The following is a 24,632-nucleotide window of genomic DNA, read 5'->3' as shown; positions in this document are numbered from 1 at the left end:
GGACCTCAGGAGAAGACTCCACAGGATTTCAAGTAAAGATTTGCCTTCCTAAAATAAATTGATCAACCCAAGTCAATGTCCATTTTCTTCATTGGATGTGATACCTTCATTCCTTGTGATACCAGAACTGCTGCAGCCACGTGTGGCCATGACTAAATATTGCTGATATGCTGAGGATAGTAGAATGGAAAGACGGAAAGCACAGAGACGCCAAAAAGTTGTTGAGCAACTGAACCAACGTGGAACATCTCTACCTCTGTATTTCTGGCTATGCCAGAAAACAAATGTCCTTAGTATTTCAGCTCATCGTACTTGAATCTTCTGTTACTTGCAACCAGGATACTAACTACTAACGCTATGGTCGGGTTTTGTTTTTTTGTTTTTTTTTTTTTTTTTGCGTTACGGGGGCCTCTCGCTGTTGTGGCCTCTCCCGTTGCGGAGCACAGGCTCCGGACACGCAGGCTCAGCAGCCATGGCTCACGGGCCTAGCTGCTCCGCGGCATGTGGGATCTTCCCGGATCGGGGCACGAACCCATGTCCCCTGCATCGGCAGGTGGACTCTCAACCACTGCGCCACCAGGGAAGCCCAGCTATGGTGGTTTTAAAGCATGGTCCCCAAATTGTTTGACACTTGTGCCGTTGAAAGGTAAGCCGCTTCTAGAAGTTGGAAAAGGCAAGGAAATGGATTCTCTTCTCGAGCCTCCAAAGGGAACGTACTCCTGCAGACTCACTTTAGATTTCTGACCTCTAGTACTGTAAAACAATAAATTTGTGCTGCTTTAAGCCACTAAATTTATGATAATTTGTTACAGCAGCAATAGGAAACTAATACAGTGATTAAGAACTTGGGTGCTGCTAGCTGCTATCAGCCTCCTTAAGTTTAAATCCTTCTTCTACTACTTACTGGATATATGACCTTTGGCAAATAAACTCTCTGTACCTCAGTTTCATCTTGAAAGATGGGATGATGGTAACAGAACCAAACCTGCCGGGTTCTCACGGGTTTAAATGAGAAAATCCTTAGGATTATCTGAAACTTCGTAATTTTTAAATAAAGGTAACCGTTGTTCTGCTAATATTTATAATTTGATTTAGTATAGTTGTACCTTCTCTCCTACAAATTAAAGTTCTTTTGTTTTTTGGTTTCTTTTACATAGTCATGGAGGAGGAGGGGTGTAAGAGCATCTGCTTCAGGAGTTGGAGTACATACAGCATCTCATTTGATCCTCACAACCAGCCATGAAATAGGTGTAATTTTGTTTTCATACGAGAAAACTGAGGCTGTGGGAGGTTAATTTTTCCAAGTGACATAGCTAGTAAGAAGACAAATCAAAGCAGCTTGTTCACCATTGCATTCACTACACTTATTTACTGGATGATGATGCACGAATACGTGCAAATAACCATGGCAGTGGGCACTCATAAACACTGCAGAGTTTAGACGGACTGACACTAGGGCACCCCATCTGACCCACACCGGCACAAATCCCAGCTTTTTAACACCCAACCCTGGTTTCCAGAAAGGTTGGAGGTAACAGAGAGTCACTTCCAGTCGCAGGAATCCTGCGGGAGGGTGGGATGGGAGTCGGAGCGGGGGTGGGGAGGGCAGGAAGGTGGTAACGCTGTGACGCAAAGGCGGGGCCTGCGTGGGGAACGCCCCGGGCCATAACCGGGGGGCGGGGCCTCCCCGGGGCCAGTACGCGGCCGCGTAGCTAGACCTGCCCATCCCTCAGCCCCCTAGGAGAGCTGGCGCCACCATGGAGGAGTACCATCGCCCCTGCGACGAGGTACCGCCCCTTCACCGCCCGCGAGCGACCCCCGTCCGCCTTGGCGCTTAGCCTTGGCCGGGTGGTCTCCCGGCACCCGGCGGCCCCGAGAGTTGGGGTGCGGCGTCCTCCGAGCCCGGGTCCTCTCCTCGGGGCCCGGGATCCGCCCCGCCCATCCTCGGCTCCCCACCCCGAGGGCCTGAGGGTGGGCTGGGAGTCGGGGTGGCAGGGGCTGCTGGGAGCCCAGGGGGCTGGCAGTGGGGTCGGGGCCGAGGGGTGGAAGGCCTGACTCGGGGTGCGTGGGGTAGGGATGGGGTGGAGGGAGCCGCCAGTCTGCAGGGCGGGCCTCGGGAACCGGTCTTCCTGGCTGCTTCCTCCGCCCCTTGGTGTCCCCAAAGCAGGTGCCGCATCCCCGCCAAGCGAGGCCCTGGTGGCAGAGCCGGTCCCGCTCCCGGGCCCTCTCGTCTGGGTGGTTTGGAAGGAGGCGCCTTATGGATTAAGGAGCCCTTGCTTACTGACTCAGGCTTCCCGAAACCTCACCAGAATCCCGTGATGTCATCTGTCATCTTCCTGTTACTGATGGGGGACTCTGACTTTCATGGCGGCTAAGTGACTTGCCCAAAGTTAGAACTGCCAGGAATGACAGATGCTCCATTTGAACCCAGACCTCTGACTACACAACTACAACTCTGGCTTCACTTTAACCACGATGAGGATGAGGCCTGTTGGATCCCAGGATAACCCGTGACAGGGCAGTATAAACAAAGACATCTTCTGTCCAGTGGTAGCCACAGGTGAATGGTGCGGTGAAATAAAAGTAGGCAGGCACGTGGTGGAGATGCAGCATAAAATGGTGTATCATTAGACCCCTGAAAGGGGCTTCTGAACCATTCATCTCTAGGATGTGGGCTTCTGCAGAAGCTAAGACCACATTTAAATTAATTACTTCTATGCTGCAGGTGGCATACACACCTCAAGGTTAGTGGTAAAGTGTTCTCATTTTAGAAATTGAAGCACAAGCAATTTCACCCTCAAGAAGCACTAGTCTGCTGACTCCTAAGAGGTTCTGTACTGCAGTACCCCCTAAATAGCTATATTTAAAAAGAAAATTACATGTGTTACCATGGCCACCCAGTACAACCTGATTATCGGGTGACCTTCCAAATTGAAGTGGAATGGACATCCTATTTAATTTGTAGACCACTTTTGAAAATAGATAAGGACCTTATTTGAAGGTAAAATGACCATTTTAATAGGGGCAGTTGTGACACCTGTTTTCATGATATTTCTGATTATTTAGGGTATTTTTATTCCTTTGTTGGGGAATACCTGGTGTAATTAAATGAGTTGAAAATATTTTAAATCTGTACTCAAGATGGTACTTATTTTCAGAATTTACTTGGTTTTTGAACTGTTTTGTTGTATAGTGCGATTTACAAACATGCTGATGTCATACAGCACCTAAAAACGTCTCTATGGAAACAAATCATGTACTACCTGAAGTGCTTTGGTTTAGATTGCAATCTTATCACGCAGCCTAGTTCTTGACTCTAGGACATTTCCTTGTCATTCATGGTTGCTTTTAACTCAAGATTGTATCAAGCCACTCCACAGGAAAGACTAAGTTGCCAGACCTGTTATATTATAGGTCTATATAGATTATAGGTCTAACATATTATTTATATGTTATAAAGTGACATTAATTTGGAATGATCAAGTATTTTCATAACCTTTAACTCAGAAAAGCCACATTTTTGCCAAGCATAAGTTAAAAACAAACTTGAAACTTATCTATTCAGCATTCTTTTCTCACTCCCCCTCATTCTCACTTAGCTGCAACTATTTCCTGCGTACTGATAACACATCCTTATACCCACCTCCTATTTCCTGAGCTTTACAGTCCAATGATCCTCAATCTCTGGTGTTCCTCAGAATCACCAGTAAAGCACTTTTTTTTTCTTGTGCTGTCCATATCTATTTAAAATTTTTTATTTTATATTGGAGTATAGTTGATTTACAGTGTTGTGTTAGTTTCAGGTGTACAGCAAAGTGATTCAGTTATACATATACACATATCTATTCTTTTTCAGATTCCTGTCCCATATAGATTATTACAGAGTATTGAGTAGAATTCCCTGTGCTATACAGTAGGTCCTTGTTGATTATCTGTTTTATATATAGTAGTGTTATATGAGTAAAGCACTTTTTAAAAAAACATAGTTGCCCAGGCTCTGCTTCAGAAGTAATCAATCAAAATCTCCATGGAGGTAGGTGGGGAAAGCATTTTGCAATTTTAAAGATGATCAAGGTGGGATTAGTAGCCTCAGTAGACTTAATGCCCCTTTTCACTGTGGTCTCCTGTCACTAAAACCTGTCTAGGCCAGCCTAGGTTATTCTGTGTAGCATCATAGCTACCAGGAAAAGGAAGTCTGTATTGAAAACAACTTTATCTTTTGCTTTCCGTCTTTAGGTCGGCTTCAATGCTGATGAAGCCCACAATATCGTTAAAGAGGTGAGTTACATATCTTGTTCATCTTGAAGATTGATGCATTGGTTGAAATTTTAAAAAGCTGTGTTTTGACTTTCAGCACAAAGTTAGAAACCTTAGTATTAAAGCAAGATTTTCCACATTTATTCACTAATTCTTTATAGGGGTGCTTCTATGTTTGTTGTGTTGGATGCTGTCAGGCATCTTGGGGCTTACCCTGAAAGGGATAATTAAATATTGATCTAGAAAACTGGCTTGCTGTTTTCTAAACTGATTCTCTGTCTTTTGAATAAAAGAACTTTTATTCCAATGGGGCCAAATATTATTTTAAATGTTAATGCCCTAAAAGTATATAGGTAAATTATATGTATAGTATAATAAACATATAATTATAGTATATACATACATATATATATATGTGTGTGTGTGTGTATATATATATATATATATATATATATCAAGTAAATAAAAGACCCTAGAAATATCTGCTTTGGTTATTGTATGCTTTTTTTTAGCCCAATATAACTGGAAAAATAGGGACTTCCAGTTGTTAAGACTCTGCACTCCCAATGCAGGGGGCACAGGTTCGATCCCTGGTCGGGGAACAAAGATCCTGCATGCCTCATGGCACGGCCGCGCACACACAACACACAAAGATTGGAAAAGCAATCACTTAATATCTTTTAATATCTTTTAGACACTGATATGACGGTAAATCAAATTCTTCAGAAAAATATTTGAAATATGATATGTGGTCCTCGTGTTAGGCAAATAGACAAGAAGTTCTCTTTGGGACTCAATGTTGGCAGAGGAACTTTAATTATTCTAGTGGTATCACATACAGACGAACTGTGGGTAAGGTATTATGAACACTTTTAATAGTCCTGAGTCATTTTTAACTGTGCCAAATCCTAGAAAAAAATAAGCTGGCCCGGAAGGTAGGCTTGTATTGTGGGCATGGCTGTTGCGGCCCGTGTCCTAGCAGCAGGCCCCAACTACCTTTAGGCTTGGCTGGATTGGCTTGCCCTCTGGGCACTGAGCACCGTCTCAGTCCTGAGACGATGCCTTACCTGCCTGAATGCTTAGGGCACGAGCTCACCCGGAACTCACCCAGGGCTGGCCTCGTAAAACTAGGATCAACCTGAGGTCTGAGAGAGCTGGATAGGCACCTGAAAATCCCGCCATATTTTAATAGTTCAAAATCATGTATTAGAACTTTGTAGCCAGGAATATATCATTATTATAACAAAATGCAAATGTTTTCGATACCTTGACAATGCAAAAGCACAAATGAGGGCAATGGGAGGGGGGGAAGAAGGGATGGAGGTCATGGGAGGGGAGTGATAACAGCCTCAAAGTGGAAAGTCAAGAGAGACTGTCCTTGGTGGATAGAACATGAAGCAAAGGATGCTGGGGTATTGGAGGAATCTTTTAAATAGTACCTTCTTCTTTACCCACATTACGAACCATATGAAAAGAACAAAGAGTTAGTAGAAAGATAACCAAATATCACCTTTATTATTGATAAAAACTGAGTTGGAGATTGGAGCTTGTTTTGCTAACTCCCTACCTGTTCAGTTCAGACCTTGGAAGAGGCATCCAAGGGAAAGTTAGAGTCAGCAGAGGGAAACACTCAACCAGGCTGGTGCCTTTCGTTGGTCTGGGTGAAGAGGGAAGGAGAAACCAAATAGCCAAGTCCAAGGCATTTGGGAGATTGGCCCTCCCAGATGAGAAAGGTACCAACCAGTAGCTCACTCCACCTCCATGGGGAGGAATAATAACAGGTGGGACGAGAGGCCAGGGATGATAAGGAAAAAATCCTCTACGTGGAAGGAAACATCCGGAGTAGAAAAGAAACATGCTCCTAATAGTGTAAATATATTGAAGTAAAAATAGCAAATTCATTATATTGAGGGATGTGGGGAGGGGGGGGCAGGAGGTGGCAGGTGGCCCTAGGGAACTAAATTTTCATCTGTCATAGCAGGAGCTCTAGGGATGTTGTCTAGAATTCATAAATCAAGAAATAGTGATATAAACATTATTTAGATATGTGAGTGACCCTTAAGAGAGAAAAAAACAGTTGTACCCTAAAAGTGTTTCTTCTGTGGAAGGGGGCTGGGGATGGGAAAGGGTGGGGAGGGGATTCTTATTTTTCATTGTAAGCTCTTCTGTTCTGTTGGATTTTTAAACCCACGTGCATGGGTTACTTTGATGGTTTGTTCAGTTAAAAGAACCATGCTTCTTAAAATGAGATACCCATATTGAGTAGTGGCTGGGAGGTCCTAGAAGCCACTGGGTACATTTTTTTTTATTTAAAAAAATTTATTTATTTACTTAGGCTGTGTCGGGTCTTAGTTGCGGCACGTGGGATCTTTCATTGTGGCGCGCGGGCTTAGTCGCCCCGCGGCATGTGGGATCTTAGTTCCCCGACCAGGGATCGAACCGGTGTCGCCTGCATTGCAAGATGGATTCTCAACCGCTGGACCATCAGGGAAGTCCCCACTGGGTGCATTTTAGAGCATCAATTTTACTTCCATACTTGCAAGGGGGAGTTAAGTAATATAAATAATTTAACACCATTTTCAAATGAAAACAAACTGATACATTATGGAGTCAAAAGCAAGCTTCATTTGAAATTTTCATATAAAATATGAGACTCGAAAGACATCTCAGGTTTGCCACAGCTGGCTTTCAGGTACCTGTGTATCCTCTTCCCTCCCCCTCTCTTCCCATGAGCCAACTGTCTTTGCCATTGAGGTATTTGAAAGGTGAGGGGTGGGGGGGGGGGTTGGGGGGGGAGAGGGAGAGGGAGAGAGGGAGAGGGGGAGAGAGAGAGAGAGAGAGCGAGAGAGCGAGAGAGAGAGCTATTTGAAAACATTTCAGCACTTCCCCAATGATTATACAGTTTCAGCAGGCATTTCTGTTTTTCTTATCTTTTGCTGATCTCCTTATTTTCTTAGAGTCCTTCCTCTGAGCCCCTATGCTAATATATTTTTCCTGCTGAAGTCTTAGAGCCACTCACTTACTGGTGATATGCATGTTTTATTTATTGTCAGTAATAGAATTTGCCCACAAATTTTCATATAAAAGGTGAGTTACAACTGGAATTAACTTGGAGCTTAATCTAAAGTATATTTGATTCAGGATGCCCAGAGAGTATATCAAAGCCAGTATTACTTCAACAACAAACATGTATTGAGTGCCTGCTCGGTGCCCGAGTTCTGAGTTTGGCCCTGGGAATACAGAGCAGGTTAAGGACCTCATTATCTAGTGGGCCTCCTGGTTAAGTGGTAATGAAGAAGGCTAAATGTTAATTAATAGTAATTAGCAGGGCTATTTACAGTGGCATCCACAGGCCCCTGATATTTCTGTTGTTTGGAGCAGAACTTGAAGCAGTCCTATTAGATAACCTGAAAGTAAACAAGGGCTGGTAGTTTCCCATCAAGGTACAGCAGTCTAGGGAGAGGAAGAGGTTTCCCAAAGGCCGTCAGCTTGGGTATGTTAAAGTCAGGATTAAATCTTTGTCCCCGTGATCCTTGGGCCACTGACCCTCCTAACTCTTCGTGTTACATTCTAGAAGAGTAATTTGAGGCACGTTGTTACTTTCTTCAACCCCTCGAAATTTAATTTCTCTTTTTGCATTTTATGATTAGTGAAGAGTTTATACTATTCAGCTTAAGATTCCATATTAATTAGTGCCTCTACTATAGTCCAGTTGTAGTAAATGAAAGCTGCACACGTGCACGTGTGTGTCTGTCTTACTAAGCTGGATTCTATAAATGAATTGAATGAGTGCTTTATTCTCCAGGCTCTATCACTTGAATAAAAAAATAATAGCAGCAAAATAAGTCAGAGAAAGACAAACACTGTATGATCGGACCAATATGTGGAATCTAAAAAAATCCAAACTCATAGAAACAGAGTAGAATGGTGGTTGCCATGGGGTGGGGAAAATGTCGGTCAAAGGGTACAAACTTCTAGTTATAAGATGAATAAGTTCTGAGGATCTAATATACACCATGATAATTATAGTTAACAGTACTGTATTGTATACTTGAAGGTTGCTGAAAGTAGATTTTAAATGTTCTCAATACACACACACACACACACACACACACACAAACAAAAGGTAAGTATGTGAGGGAGTGAATGTGTTAACTAACCTTATTGTGGCAATCATTTCACAATATAACGTGTCAAATCATCACATTGTACACCTTAAACTGACACAATGTTGTATGTCAATTATATCTCAATAAAACTGGAAAAAATAAGATAACAGCAGCAATAATTATAATGATGTAATAATATCTGTCATTACTTATGTGTTTACTCTGTGGCAGTCACTGTGTTTGAGCACACGGCTTTCCTTATCTCACCCCATCCTCACAACAACTTGATGAGGCTGTTATCCCTACTTTAAAGATTAGGAAAATAAGGGGTTTCAAGAGATTAAGTCACTTGTAGAAGGTCACACAGGGGTGGCTGAGGTGACCTTAAAACCTAAGACTGTGATACTAAACCGGTACTCTTAATCAAGTATCAGAAGTGGATGCACGTAAACACCGTGGAAAATTAACTTTCTCTTTCTAGAGTGCCTAAAAACTAGCGTTTGTTGATGATTTACTTTTAGTGGCAGGTGTGCTTATTGTTTGATAGCTAAGCAGTTACATAATATGAAATAGGATATAATTATTGGACATGAGAAATATATTAAGTTGGTCTCATCCTTTGTTTCTAGCATCTGAAACCTAGTTCAAATCCCAGCTGTTTCAAAGCCATTCTTTAACCAATTGATATCACCCTTTTAAAATCTCCACCACCCCCCATGATCCTTTTGTGACATGACTTACCACCCTTGATTAGTCTTCCTTGTATTACAGAGTTCTTTTATTATCTTCTGTGCTAGACCGTTAAGTTCTTTACAGTAGAGGCCATGTCACATTTATCTTTATATGGCCTGTAATGTCTCATAGAGTGAGATGACACATGCGGAAATGCTTTGAAAATTCTACAACAGTTAGAGATGATGCATAATAAATACTTAACAGATGCATATCTTGTAAGATGTTTTATTAGGTTATAAGTGTATTTTATGTTTTGAATAAATTTTTTGTTGTGATATGTGTAAACTTTGTTTAATTGTCCTCTGCCCTTTTAGTGTATAGATGGGGTCTTGGGAGGTGAAGATTATAATCATAACAACATCAACCAATGGACCGCAAGCATAGTGGAACAATCCTTAGCACATCTGGTTAAGTTGGGAAAAGCTTATAAGTATATTGGTAAGTATCGGTGTCCTTCTTCACTAGTTTACTCACCTTTGTTCCTGTGGTTTTTCTCTGAATTTACAGAATGTAAATGAATGATAGACACTCAAGTTGGATACTAATAGGGGGTGAAGGACTTCTGACTTATTCATCACAAAAATAATCTGTGATAATACCTAAAAGATGGAGATCTTTCACAACTCAAAAGCAGTGTGAGCTCCTGCCAACCATCTACTTGTCTTGGTAGCATCATCTTTTACATTTGCATCGGTTATCTTCAGTGAAATTCCCTCAGCCCTACTGTCTTCCTTTCATTAGTGCCATGCCTCCTTACGTGTAGGGCTGTGAAGTGCCACACAATACTTGTGAAGTGGAATATTTTCTTTGTTTTTGTGTCTGAATTATGCCCATGGGACAAGGCACATAATTTCGCCCAGATTTTTCCTGCAGTGCCGTCACCATTGGTTATGGCACTGGGCAGCAAACAGACTGGACCCAGTGGGGTCAGAATCGTGCTGGTAAATAATCAAGATAAGAGACTTATTTTTTTCTAGTCCATTCGCTGAATGCTTTGTTTTCTGTTATTTTTATAGCTTTTAGAGCTCCGAACTCAAACACTTAGATACGTTTTCCTTCGTTTGTAAGTGTTCTTACCGTGCAACTTTATGTTTAGTGACCTGTGCGGTGGTCCAGAGGAGTGCATATGGCTTTCACACAGCCAGCTCATGTTTTTGGGACACCACGTCTGATGGTAAGAGACGTTAAGCTGATTCAAACAAAATCCAACTTCTAGCAAAGTCAAATAGTGTACTTGTTATCGAATCCTTATTTATCTCTAATTAAATTCCCACAAGACTTTATCAACAGAATTGCTTTGTACCTAGTGACAAGTATGCCGTCAGACAAATAGGAAATATGAAGATTTAACAGATTGCAGGAAATGTGATGTTAAAACCTATGAAAAATGTATATATATATATTTTTTTTTTTCCTGGTAATTCTGATGTTTTTCTGGTATTTCAAAGTCCTTTTGTTGTGTGTTTTCAGGAACCTGTACTGTAAGATGGGAAAACCGAACCATGAACTGTATTGTCAATGTCTTTGCCATTGCTATTGTCCTGTAACAGGCTAAAAATGTTCGGCCAAAACCATTAACAAGAATTTGTCACTGTATCCTTTCTAAAAAGAGTAACAGTTACTTATTCGTGTGCTAGATGACAAGTGTGCAATATGCTTCAAAACTATCAACAAAAACTGAATAGTGCAAGCAAGCAGTCTCATAGGCAGTTGGCAGATTATCTCATATTCCATACAGCATCATTTAAATAGGAAAACCTCAACATTAGCAAAAAAACAAATCCAGAAATATGGCATGACATGGAAATACGACCTTACATTTACACCGGCTTTTCACTAATAATATGTGCCTAAGAAGATGGGGAAAACCATTCAGATAATTAAATTCTCTTTCAGCTAGAAAAGTTAACAGGGATAAATATATGAACAAAAATACTGCAAGGGTAAATGTGGAGAAAATGATAATAATTAGTTAACACTTCTTAGTTTTTTATTTCTCCTTCTTAGTTGTACATATGATTTAGTGGAAAGTAATTCCATTCTTTTTTTTTTTTGGCCGTGCCACGCAGCTTGTGGGTTCTTAGTTCCCTGACCAGGGATTAAACTCGCGCCCTTGGCAGTGAAAGTGCAGAGTCCTAACCACTGGACCGCCAGAGAATTCCCTTAAATCAGCTTTTTAAATTTCAAATTCTTATTTACACTTGAAGGTGAATTAAATCAGGTAACCTGAATTTCCTAGGTAAACAAAATTAGTTACAGTGTATGATGAAAAGTATATGACTCTAACAGCTGCCTTACACTTCATTCATTCCATGTGTTACAAACGTTTACTGAATGTCTGTTATGAGCTATTTCTCTGCTAATTATAGTTATCAATATGTTGTTCAAATTCTAAGTTTCTTTTGGTACCTATTCAGTTGGACAACTGACATTTATGTTTGGGAAGAAAAAAAAAAAGAGTTGTTTTACAAGAGAGGAAAAAAGTGAATCTGGTTATCCAGGTAGAAGTAAGCAAATGAAAAGCACTTATTGCTGACAGAATTATAGATGTAATTTTAAGAATTGCTCCTAACAAGCAAAAAAATGCATAAAATATGCAACTCTTAGTTAAAGGCCTTATTAGCAGTATAATATACAAGTAGTAAATTTTGTCATTGCTTTAGTTACAATCATCTGTAAATAACTTTAAATACTTATTATGTGAGGTTCAAATTGAGTGGGGTAAAGTGTAAAACGTATACAATCATTAGCAGGTTACCGAATATCTCAGGGCTTATGAAATATAGTCAAATTTATTAAGAAAATAAAAGATGAAAAATTAGAGTACACAGCTGGCCACCAAATGCGAAGTCAATTTGCTATTTAACCTTGAAAACAAACTCAATTTTGCATATTACCACTAACACTAATATATATAGGGAGTGGAACCATGATCCATTGAATTCTGGGGGGAAAGAAAAGCTTAGTGTTGACAATATTAAGACAGTACTCTTCTAGGAATACTATGTGCATGTTTGATATTCTGCTGAGTAATAATAATTGTTCAGTGTGTAAGAAGAACATGAAGAAAATACAAGGATGGAGTTTAATGCAGTGATCTACATTTTGGGCACGTCAAAATTTATCAGTCATTACCTTTATGTTAGTTTACGCTGCTGGCTTTTGTGCCTTGAAGATTATAATAGTGACCAAAATACATCTGTGCAGTTAAGGCTTGCTTTTGATTATTGTTATTGAAGCCTGATTTTAAAAGAATAATAATCAAAAATACCTCGTGAACTTGCTATCTGTTCTGTTTCTAGTTAAAATGTAATAAAGATTATCTTCCTGCACTGTACGTTTGCTTCTGGATGTTCACTGAATAGTTAAAGAAATGGCATTGTCTTTAAGAAATTCTAAATAACAGGAATGAGGAAGAGAAATGAATGTCAGACCACATAGATACATTGTACAGAATAAATGCCATTAAAATAGCAACCCGAACCCAGTGTTGACCATTACAACATAAATAACAGCTCCTATTTCATGCCTTTTATTATTTTTAACAAAAAGTTATTTTAAAAAGCAGTATATGGGCTTCCCTGGTGGCGCAGTGGTTGAGAGTCCACCTGCCGATGCAGGGGATGCGGGTTCGTGCCCCGGTCCGGGAAGATCCCACATGCCACGGAGCGGCTGGGCCCGTGAGCCATGGCCGCTGAGCCTGCGCGTCCGGATCCTGTGCTCCGCAACGGGAGAGGCCACAACAGTGAGAGGCCCTCGTACCGCCAAAAAAAAAAAAGGCAGTATAAAATATATTATATAACTATTTATTAGCTTTAATAACTATTTTTTGGCAAGGAATTTTGTCCTATTTGTCAACTTGCAATTGAGTTGTAGCTGTTTTTTTTGTTTTTAATTAAGGACTTTAAGTATGTAAAATTAGGGTATTCAGATGTAAGTACTAACTCGGATTTTTGTAAAGCTATAATTTTATGTTTGTAAAGTACCTGTATACAGCCCTAAATGATGGCAACATCTCATTACATTTCCTGTGGTAAAAAGTATTTTTGCTCTTCTTTCCACGTTGGGTGTTATCTAATTATGAGTCACTGAAAGCATTTTTCACCACCTACAGTCATCATCACATTTTTAAGGTAATCTTACGATGCTGCGGATTATATTTTTAAAGCTTGAGTAAAAAAACCTTGTCTATCCTTGATAACAGTTTTTTAAAAGCGGGAGAAAAATCTGTGATTTTTTTTGTAGCAAAGGAACTAGGTCTTTTATTTTTTTACTATTATTTTTTTGCGGTATGCAGGCCTCTCACTGTTGCGGCCTCTCCCGTTGTGGAGCACAGGCTCCGGACGCACAGGCTCAGCGGCCATGGCTCACGGGCCCAGCCGCTCCGCGGAATGTGGGATCTTCCCAGACCGGGGCATGAACCCGCGTCCCCTGCATCGGCAGGCGGACTCTCAACCACTGCGCCACCAGGGAAGCCTGGAACTAGGTGCTTTTTATAGCAGACACCAAAGCAAAGTTTGAGAGATGAATTGAAAATTTCACTCCATGTGCTACAGTCTACCCAAGGGGAACTTGTTTTATAATCTAGAAGGTGGAGCTGTACTTGTGGCTAAAGAGGCTTATAGTTTCAATGTCTAATAATTCAGTCAAACTGACCTTTGCATATTTACTAAATTCCCTATAAAAGGATCTTAAGCATTCAGCCTTTACAAGATTTAGATAGCCACCATCAATATACATTAACCTCACTGGTCCAGGAGATTCTAGCCCACCTTGTCTAATTGCAAATCCCGTATTTCTCACTGTGGTCCCAGTCAATGTCACCCCATGTCATCCTTGGATATGTAGGATATATTGACAATCCAGGCCTAATTAGAGATGGCCCCTAACTGCTTCATAAAGAGTATCTCTTCCCAAAATGGTTTCTAAGGATCTCAGAGATGAAGCGGGAACTTTGTACAGACACTCACAGTACCACCGGGATGGTATGTATCTTCCCTATAGGACACAAAACGTGGGCAACTATCCCCACTCTGGGCTGCTTTAACGGTGAAGCCTATACGGAGAGGTTTCTTTGCAGTTCTGCCTAACCAGGTCAGGGAATTTGATGCCTGGGCTTATCCAGTAATGTATATTCAACTTTCTTCATGCCAAAATAAACCTTTTTATTTTACTGAACGCTGTGTCTTTTTAGATATTTTTATGTATGCCCACTTCTAACTCGAGATATTTCAGTCTGGGTTTCTCAAGGCAGAGTTTTAAATGAGGCAGCATTATTACTTAATGAAAGTTCTGTTATTTTCATCCCTAGTGAAAATTAAGATTGTATCATGTACCAACCTTTTCTTAACCTGTAATTTTGTAGGCTAGGAATTTGGATTAAGCTGCATGAGCTAACATAGGCTTTCACGGTTAATGCTCATATAGAATACCTCCCAAAATGATGAGGATTAGAGTAGGGGGTCTCTGAATAATTAAATTAAAGCAAACTTGTTCTGTAAAGGGCCAAAAAGTAAATATCTGAGACATTATAGGCCTTTGCAACTACTCAAGTATGCTGTTGTAGTTTGAAAACAGCCCAGGACAGTATGTAAATGAATGGGCACGACTGTGTTCCAATAAAACTTTATTTACAAAAACAGGTGGCAGGCTGGTCATAGTTTAACAACCCCTGTATTAGAGTAAGAGGTGTTTCCTAGCCACTTAAAAAATTATACCTTAATAATTTGAGAACTTTTTTCTTTTTGTTGTTCTCAGTTATAAACAATGGAACACAAAGCACTTTTATATGTTATGTTTCATTATCTTGGACTCAGAGACCTTACCAGTAAACCAAACCTATACTCTCCTTATTAAAAGAAAGAAGGGCTACAAATCAACTTCTCCAAAACTAAAGTATTCCTTTTTTGATGTATATCACCTAACTTTTCACAAGTTTACAGATAATTTTATATCTTATTATCTTGGAGTTCATTTTACAACCTTAGTTAAAGGAACGTTATTATAAAAAGGTTAATGTTTTGTTATTTACTGATTTTTGCTTTTCTTGTGGCTAGGATGGACTCTATTCTACCCAGAGAATCATCCATGCATACTGGACATGGCAGTCGCCCATTCAATGCCTCCTCTTAGAAATCACTCACACACACACACACACGCACACGAAACTGCACAGCCCACAGATGAAATGACCCTGCCCCACAGTTTGGGGAAGTAGATGTTCTTTACCCAGGAATGGCTACATATTGCACTAGGCATGAGCACCTGACCCAATGATGGTTTATCCATAGATTGATTTTTAATCCATAAGGTGGCTGGGATACATTAAGCCAAGCAAAGTATTGATAGTTCTCTCTGAATTTTGGATCAGAGAATAAGGAGAGCATTATTCAATGGGAGAAAACGGGGGGGAGATAAAAAGAAAAGCAGAAGTCTCGTCAAGGACTCATGCAGGTTTTCTTATTAGCAGAACTGTCATCACAGCTGCCCTCTCCCCTCGCTACCACCCTCCAATCCAGGGAAGACAGACCAAACTTCCAGTACCAGCGACACCAGCAGCAGTGTTGAGAATGGTGTCAGCAGCAAATGTGGCAGAGAGAGTGGTGTATTAGGCGGGGAGCTGGTTGATGGGAATGGTCTGGTAGATGGCTTAGAATCACCAGCATAGGGTGATAAAAAACAGAACAAAAACCTGTACACAAACGTTCATAGCAGTGTGATTAGTAACAGCAAAAAACTGGAAACCACTTTGACCATCAATGGGTGAATGGTTTAACAAACTGTGGTACATACGTGGACTATTACTCAGAAAACACACACACACAAGAAGTTGTATGCATCTCCAGAGAATTATGCTGAGTGAAAAAGCCAATCCTAAAAGAATACTGTATGATTCCATTTATATGACGTGTTTAAAACAAAAGTGTAAACAATGAGGTTGGAGATAGTGGAGGGGGAAGGAGGGAAGGGGGCAGGAGGCAGGGGGGTGGTTATAAAAAGCCAACATGAACCCTTGCGGTATTGGAACTGTTCAGTGTCTTGGCTTTGGTGGTAGATACACAAACTTACACATTATCAAATTGGGTAGAACTAAATACACACAAACGAGTACCAGTAAAATTGGGGAAATCTGAATAAGGTGGGTGGATTTATCAATGTCAATATCCTAGTTGTGCTATTGCAGTAGAGGTTTGGAAAATGTTTCCATTGGGGGAAATTGGGAAAAGGATACAGGGGATTTATCTCTACTATTTTTTATGACTGTATGTGAATTTATAATGATATCAATAAAACTTTCAATTAAAAAATGAAGATGGGGGCTTCCCTGGTGGCGTAGTGGTTAAGAATCTGTCTGCCAATGCAGGGGACATGGGTTTGAGCCCTGATCCAGGAAGATCCCACATGCCGCCAAGCAGCTAAGCCCGTGTGCCACAACTACTGAGCCTGCGCTCTACAGCCCGCAAGCCACAACTACTGAGGCCGCAGGCCACAACTGCTGAGCCCACGTGCTGCAACTACTGAAGCCCACGCACCTAGCGCCCATGCTCCGCAACAAAGAGAAGCCACTGCAATGAGAAGCCTGTGCACCGCAACGAAGAGTAGCTCCCGCTCGCTGCAACTAGAGAAAGCCCACACGCAGTAATGAAGATCCAATGCAGCCAAAAATAAATAAAATAAAAATAAATAAATTTTTAAAAAATGAAGATGGACTAAAGACAATTTCATATAAAAGAACATAAAAAAGCAGATCAACTTTTGGTCGGTTTTATTGTCTATAAATTCTCTACAATGTGCCCTCTTATTGCTTGCACCCAGGGAAGACCACTCCCACCATTGCCCATGATATACCACTGGATACAGACATAATAAAAGAGAAAAAGTGAGTTGCCAGAAAAGCCAAGCTCTTCTGTAATGAGTTGATCTCTTAATTTGGAAAATTCTGTGCCTTGACTCTCTTAAATTTGAGCTTCTGAATGATTCACTGTAGCAAGGAGAGAATTACACTTAGACCAAAGAAGTGTTAGTGTTCCCTAAAGTATATCAGAGATATGGAAGAGGGCTAAATATTTCAGTAAAAATCAGGGTACTTTTTATAGTTATTTATCTGTTTATCAGTCAGTAGACATTTGGATTATTTCTCATTTTTCACTCTTCTGAAAAGTGCTGCTATGAACATTTGTGAACAAGTTTCTATGTGGACATATGTTTTCATCTCTCTCGGGTATATGCCTAGGAATGTAATTGCTGGGTCACATGGTATGAAAGGTGAGGTGACTATTGGATGCTGGTAAGTAATCAACAATGCCCACTACACTCCCACAAAGAAATCCTCTCACGGAATTACTGAAATAGATAGTCATCTTGATCTAGTTTCTGTTTTCCTGTTTGGGATAGATATGGATATAAGAAATACTTTACTTTCAAGTCAGAAGGAGAAAGACAAATACCATATGATATCACTCATATGTGGAATATAAAATATGGCACAAATGAGCCTATCTACGAAACAGAAATGGACTCACAGACATAGTGAACAGACTTGTGGTTGCCAAGGGGGAGGGGCAGTGGGGAAGGGATAGAGTGGGAGTTTGGGGTTAATAGATGCAAACTATTACATACAGAGTGGATAAACAACAAGATCCTACTGTATAGCACCGGGAACTATATTCAGTATCCTGGGATAAACCGTAAAGGAAAAGAATAGAGACTGTGTATAAATGCATAACTGAGTCACTTTGCTGTACAGCAGAAATTAACACAACATTGTAAATCAATTACACTTCAATTTAAAAAAAAGAAATACTTTACTTTCTTGTTAACTTTTGTATTAGTTTTCTATTGCTGCTTAAACTTGGTGGCCTGAAACAACATTAATTTAGTCTCTTACAGTAAGTGTTAGAGGTCAAAAGTCCACAACAGTCTTACTGGACTAATGTCAAAGTTTAAGCAGGGCTGCATTCCTTCTGGAGGCTCTAGGTGAGCATTCATTATCTTGCCTTTTCTAGCTTCTAGAGGTTACCTACATTTCTCGGTTAGTGGTTCCATCTTCAAAGCCAGAAATGTAGCAATTTCAAATCTCTCCTCTTTGACCTCTGCTTCTGTCATCTCCTCCTTTGACTCTGAGCCTCCTGCCTCTATCCTTCCCTTTATTAGGACCCTTGTGATTACATTGGGCCCTCCCAGGATGATCTCCCATCCCAAGATCTTTAATCACACCTGCAAAGTCCTTTCGCCATGTAACATATTTACATGGTGTGAAGTCTCAATTTCAAAACCTCAGTTCTTTTCAGCATTGGTGTTTGGACCTAGGGGGTCTCATAAATAGTACACCTCTTCCCTTCCTGAGTTCTGAACAAATTAAGAGGCAAGGAGAAAGACAGGTTAAAATCGAAGTATCAGCTTTCTGAGAAAAACAAATATCGTATATTAACGCAGATATGTGGAATCTAGAAAAATGGTACAGATTAACTGGTTTGCAAGGCAGGAATAGAGACACTGATGTAGAGAACAAACATATGGACACCAAGGGGGGAAAGTGGGGGGAGGGTGGTGGGATGAATTGGGAGATTGGGACTGACATGTATACACTAATATGTATAAAATAGATAACTAATAAGAACCTGCTGTATAGCACAGGGAACTCCACTTTGCTGTACAGTAGAAACTAACACAACATTGTAAAACAACTATACTCCAATAAAAAAAATTTTTTTTAAAGTATCACCTTTCTGAGAAAGACAAATACCATATGATATCGCTTATATGTGGAATCTAAAATATGATACAAATGTATTTACAAAACAGAAACAGACTTACAGACATAGAAAACAAACTTATAGTTACCAAAGGAGAAAGAGGGTAGGGGAGGGATAAATTAGGAGTTTGGGATTAGCAGATATACACTACTATATAGAAAATAGATAAAGAACAAAGACCTACTGTATAGCACAGGGAACTCTAGTCAATATCCTGTAATAAACCATAATGGAAAAGAATATGAAAAAGAATATATATATAAAATATACGGATATGTATAACTGAATCGCTTTGCTGTACACCAGAAACTAATACAACGTTGTAAATCAACTATACTTCAATAAAAAAAAATCTTAATTAAAAAAAAATCACCCTTCCGTTGGAGAATGGGACTGAGGGAAACTGGTCTTTTTAATATTGACCCCCAGAATTAGAGTTACCACCCAGTCATAAGCAGAAACATACTCTCTGATGAATCAATAAAGAGGAAGGTAAGAAGAAGCCACTCCACTTCCCAAGGCGGGAATGAGTGAGAGAGTAAAGAAAGATCAGGAATGCTCTGTGAATTGATGATTCTCCACATGGAGAACCATGTGAAACCCCTTTCATATGAAATCCCAACATGAGTGGGGATGAAGCACTGCTCCCTTAACACTTGTCACTGATTCCGATTTTTTTTTTTTAAACAGTGTGTAGCCTAACCTTGTACAGGCCAAAGAAAACATGTCCGTGGGTTAATGTGGCCCATGGGTCATTAGTCTGCCTCAATTTCATGGTCTACCAGCCTCTACCTTCCCCTCCCACCCTATCCCAGTCTCCTCCACCGTTCGCCTGATGTGGTCGGGCACTGTGATTGTTCTACGCATGGTCAACAGGCAAGGGGAAGAAAATTAAGTCAGCTGTTGTCTGGCCTTAAGGCCAAGGCAGTATGTCTGGGAGCAGCTATTATTCTTGCACCCTTGATAGTACTAACTAGAGAGTTACCACAGAACTGCTGGTCTGTGAATCAGTATGCTCTTTTGGGAGGGCACTCTGGCAACATCTATCAGTTTTTTAAGTGTTATATCCCACGAACACAGTTCTTAACATCTATACAACAGAAATAATAACAAGAATGGATAAAAACAAACATTTTCCTTGCAATACTATTTGTAAAAGCAAATTAAACAAACAGAAGAAAGCAACTAAAATGTCCACCAATAGGGGAAGAGAGAAATTACGGAGAAGAAAAGGGGAAGTATCACATTTCACTTTATGTATTATATGGTTAGAAACAGTTAAACAATTATACATTACTTTTAAAAATGTAATTTACACAATACATGAATGCATTTTTTATGCAAAGCTTTGCCATATAACAAAAGCTTAACAAGCCCCTTGCTCCCTATCTTATCCCCTTTTGATCTCCCATCTTGCCATCCACTCCCAAGGGTAATAGGAGGTAATAACTGCTATCATTTTGATGTATATGAGTCTAGGGATTTTTCCACATTTATATACATATACGCGTGTATTATTGGAAAACCGTATATAACATGTTATTCTGCAGCTTGCTCATTTTAGGCAACAGTATGCCTTGGGGATTTTTGTTCACGTCAACATATACAGAGCCACCTTGTTGAGTTTAGCTGCTATATTGTATCACATGGTATGGATGGGCCACAGTTTATTCCATTTCCTATTGGTGGACATCCCACCAATGTTCCACTCTTACAGGCAATGCTGATATGAATACCTTTGCTCAAAGCTTCTTGTGTCCACGTGTGAATGTTTCTCTAGAACACTTTAGAAGTGGAATTATTGGAATCATTGGGTTATAAGATGTGTACCTTTTAAGTCTTAATAGATTGTATTTCTTCTGTAATTTGTCTTAAGAAGAGAGAAAGTAATTCAGACTCTTGAAAACAGCAAGCAAATATATTTGTACATGGGAGGGAATTTCCCCTCCCATGTGCAAATATACATGTATACACATGGCTAAAGAGACCCTGTGCCAGCCCTTAAAATGATCCATTCTAATGGAATTCATCGGGAATCACAGCAAAGCACAAAAATCATACACACTGGGCCTGCTCTTCTCATTCCTAGGAAATCTTACCCGCCCAAGTCTTTATATGTGATTATGTGTATTTGTGTGTGTGTGTGCACATGTGTGCATGCGTGTGTGCTGCATAGAACTTGCAGTAGGGTTTCTTCTGCATGACTGTCCTGAACCACAGCAATTGCTGTGGAAGTAGGAGGGAAATGTGTAAATGTAAGAAATATAATGGAGTTTGAATTATCTGGAACTCATGACTGGTAGGTCTAGGGAGCCAAGCAGAGAGAAAAACTAAGGATGCCATAGGGTTTGGCTTTTCATCGGTTGAGCTGAACAAGGTTTGTTGAAGTATCTAAAATCACACGGAACACCATTCACTGGGATCAGCTTCGTTAATGCCCGTAGCTTTGTCTCTTTGCTGCCAACAATGGCATTTGACTGGGAGTAAGAAGGCCTCCATTTTAGATCTGGCTCTACCTCCGGTTGGCTACGTGATCTTGAAGTAATCATTTCACCTTTCTTCAGCTGTACTTTATTCATCTCTACAATGAAGAGGGCAGGTTAAGGCCTTTTATTTTATTTTATTTTTAATATATTTTAACAGGTAATACATTTTATTTATTTATTTTTGGCTGCGTTGGGTCTTCGTTGCTGGGCGCGGGCTTTCTCCAGTTGCGGCGAGCGGGGGCTACTCATGGCCGTGGCTTCTCTTGTTGCAGAGCACGGGCTCTAGGCGCACGGGCTTCAGTAGCTGTGGCACGTGGGCTCAGTAGTTGTGGCTCATGGGCTCTAGAGCACAGGCTCAGTAGTTGTGGCGCACGGGCTTAGATGCTCCGCGGCATGTGGGATCTTCCCGGACCAGGGCTCGAACCCATGTCCCCTGCATTGGCAGGCAGATTCTTAACCACTGCGCCACCAGGGAAGACCCAGGTTAGGGCCTTTTAAACTTTAGTATCATGGACTAAAAAAAAAATCCAAACCAAGAGTCTTCTCATCTAACAGATATTTGACACGGCATCAACCATTTGCATCTGTCCTGAAGCTTCTCTGGTACTTTTTCCCTCATAATATGTTATGGGGCTCTACAGAACTAAAATGGGACGAATAGAAAATCCAGTGCTTTAGACTGGCACCAAGCAAAGGAGCAGGTTCAAGCAACAAGCCTGGCTAAAGCGGGCCGTGATCCAGAAACAGGAAAGACAGACGGAGAATGATCAGCAGCTAAGGCCAGAAGCCTTTGCAACACTGGACGATATTCTTCTCCAAGTCGGCCCACAGGACATATCTTATGAGAAAACCCATATCAATTCTACGTATGATATTTACAAATTTTTGACTCTTTGGCTTTAATGGTTCAGGGCAGTGTCAGAGGAGGGGCCTTAAAACCCTGTCTGTTCTATTACCATTTTGACCAGTATTCCCCAAGTGTTGTCCATAGACCAACCACCTACAGTGGGAAGACCGGAAGTGCCAGCTAAAAGGAAAATGCCCAGGCTCTGTGCGTGCTTGATGTGGTGAATCAGAGCTGGAGGGTGAGGTAGGGGAGAACTGGAATTCTCCATTTTTGACATTCTCCTCTGGTGATCTGTATGCATGTTAAAGTTAAGGGAACCATTAGCCTTGGGAGTCCACTATGTTCAGGACACATTTTAAACATAAGATCTCCAGTCACACAAAAGCAAGAGTAAAACATGTGTTGCTAGGCAGAAGTAAGATGCAAACAGTGAAGAATCCAAGGGGGATGGAGATGCCTCCAGCAAGTGAAAGTCTGAAGTGGGAAGGTTAGGGATGGCCGGACTCATAGACTCTTTTTGTTAATTTTTTTTTTTTCCAGTACGCGGGCCTCTCACTGTTGCGGCCTCTCCCGTTGCGGAGCACAGGCTCCGGACGCGCAGGCTCAGCGGCCATGGCTCACGGGCCCAGCCGCTCCGCAGCATGTGGGATCTTCCCGGGCCGGGGCACGAACCCGCATCCCCTGCATCAGCAGGCGGACTCTCAACCACTGCGCCACCAGGGAAGCCCCGGACTCATAGACTCTTGATAGAAGGGAGTGGAGTGAGAAGGGCTCATCATGAAGTCATACAGAAATCCTTTCTACAAGCACATGTGGCAGACGGTTATGAGAGGAGGTTGTCTACGGTCTGGATTAAGGGGTGTGTTTTACATCAAAACTTAGCTGTCGGGGTAATGTCTTCCATTAAAACCAGTCCCCTGGGATGCTGAAGTCATGTGAGTAAGGAAGCACGGTCAGGTTTCAGGAAGGAAAAACACTGCGAGATCTTTATCCCAGGCAAACACACATGTGCACACACACTTCTGGTGGCTACAGGCTTTGAGAGAGAGAACCCTGACATTTTTGTTTTGCCTTCTCTTCTTCCAGGCATTTGTCTTCCTGTGCAGGTTAGCTGTGCTGCCACCAGGGGACAGAAGGACGCCACTGATTGTGTCCTGAAGTCTAAGCTTCAAAATCTGTCCTCTCCCTGAGATTCCAAACCATGGCTCTCTGGTGGCTTTGATCACTTACCCAAGATGGACAGTCAGAGATCTCCAGCTTTTCCCATAAAACATATCCATTTGTTCAAATGGCTAAAATATGTCAGAGTTTAAACCTATCACACTGGAACCTGCATTTCCCAGGCCTCTGAGTATAAGTAGGAGAAACAGAGTAGTTACTGGTTTGTAGCAACTCTTCCTCAGAGAAATCACCAGAATTCCAAATCCTTCTGTTTCATTTGCGGTCTCTGGGCTGGGTGTCTCATTTGTATTCCTCAGTAGCCCTTCTGGGCCTCCTCTTGCCACGCTCCCAAGACCTACTTTCCTTCCCTAGTCACTTCCCACGCACGGCATGAAGTCAGTAATTCATGCAGTAAATATTCACTCAGGGTTGATTATGTGCCAGACACCATTCCAGGCTCTGGGGAAACGAATGAACAAAATTCTCCTGTCGTGGAGCTTACATTCTATTGGAGAGGCAGACAATAAACAGGTATGTTCAGGGGGTAAAAAGTGCCATAGAGAAGTCATAATAAGTAAGAAGTTACACTGGCCGGGGGGTGATTCAGGGAGGGGACAGTGGCAGGGCTGCTATTTCAGATGGGGTGGTCAGAGCAGACCTCTCTCATAAAGGTGACATTTCATCTGGGAAGGGAAGGAGGTGAGGGAGTGGATCACACAGATTCCTGAGAGAAGGCGCCTTCCAGGCAGACGGAACCATAAGCATAAAGATCTTGAGGTGAAACCAATCTTGGTATGTTTAAGGGACAGAAAGTGGCCAGTGTGGTTGGAGCTGAGTGAGAAAAGGAGGGACTTAATTGGAAATAAGACCAAATAGGTACCAGGGGACTTGATCACATGGGACCATTTCTGCGTGAGATGACGTTGCGCTGACGTTTTGGAGCCGAGAAGGGATGTGATCCCCATGGCTGCTGTGTTGACAGTGGACAGAAGGCCGGTGGGGACAGAAGCAAAGAGCCCCGTTAGCAGGGCCACTGCGGTAGTGCAGGTGACAGATGACAGTGGCTCAGACTAAGGTAGTTATGGTGGAGGTGATGAGAAGCAGAGGAGGTCCGGTTCTGGACATGCTTTCAAGATACGGTCGAAAGGACTTGATAATGAACTGCCTGTGGTGTGTAAGAGAAGAGTCAAGGGCAGGCTGAGGTTCTGGGTAAGGAAATGGAGTCTCCACACACTGGAGTGGGAAGGCCTGGGGGACAGGCAGTGTAGTCAGAAGAAAATGA

The 24,632-nt window shown here is 41.4% G+C and overlaps 1 protein-coding gene across 1 annotated transcript; it reads left to right on the top strand.

The window, feature by feature from the left end:
• The first annotated feature begins 1,681 nt into the window (after window positions 1-1,681).
• On the top strand, window positions 1,682-12,436 carry DYNLT3 (dynein light chain Tctex-type 3). Its single transcript, XM_065901079.1, has 6 exons — window positions 1,682-1,787; window positions 4,237-4,278; window positions 9,416-9,539; window positions 10,198-10,275; window positions 10,572-11,159; window positions 11,235-12,436. Exons 1-5 carry the CDS (start codon window positions 1,758-1,760, stop codon window positions 10,646-10,648), a joined length of 351 nt encoding a protein of 116 aa, XP_065757151.1. The 5' UTR covers window positions 1,682-1,757; the 3' UTR covers window positions 10,649-11,159; window positions 11,235-12,436.
• Window positions 12,437-24,632: the final 12,196 nt, after the last annotated feature.

The sequence above is a fragment of the Phocoena phocoena genome, chromosome X (genome assembly GCF_963924675.1).
Source record: "Phocoena phocoena chromosome X, mPhoPho1.1, whole genome shotgun sequence".
NCBI classification, from domain to species: domain Eukaryota; kingdom Metazoa; phylum Chordata; class Mammalia; order Artiodactyla; family Phocoenidae; genus Phocoena; species Phocoena phocoena.
This window is presented reverse-complemented; position numbering and strand designations above follow the sequence as displayed.

Excerpts from the sequence above, each read along its gene's own strand:
- DYNLT3 (XM_065901079.1), top strand. The coding sequence starts at position 1,758 with ATGGAGGAGTACCATCGCCCCTGCGACGAG. Across the intron at positions 1,788-4,236 it reads ACCATCGCCCCTGCGACGAG|GTCGGCTTCAATGCTGATGA; the intron begins GTACCGCCCCTT and ends TTCCGTCTTTAG. Across the intron at positions 10,276-10,571 it reads TTGGGACACCACGTCTGATG|GAACCTGTACTGTAAGATGG; the intron begins GTAAGAGACGTT and ends GTGTGTTTTCAG.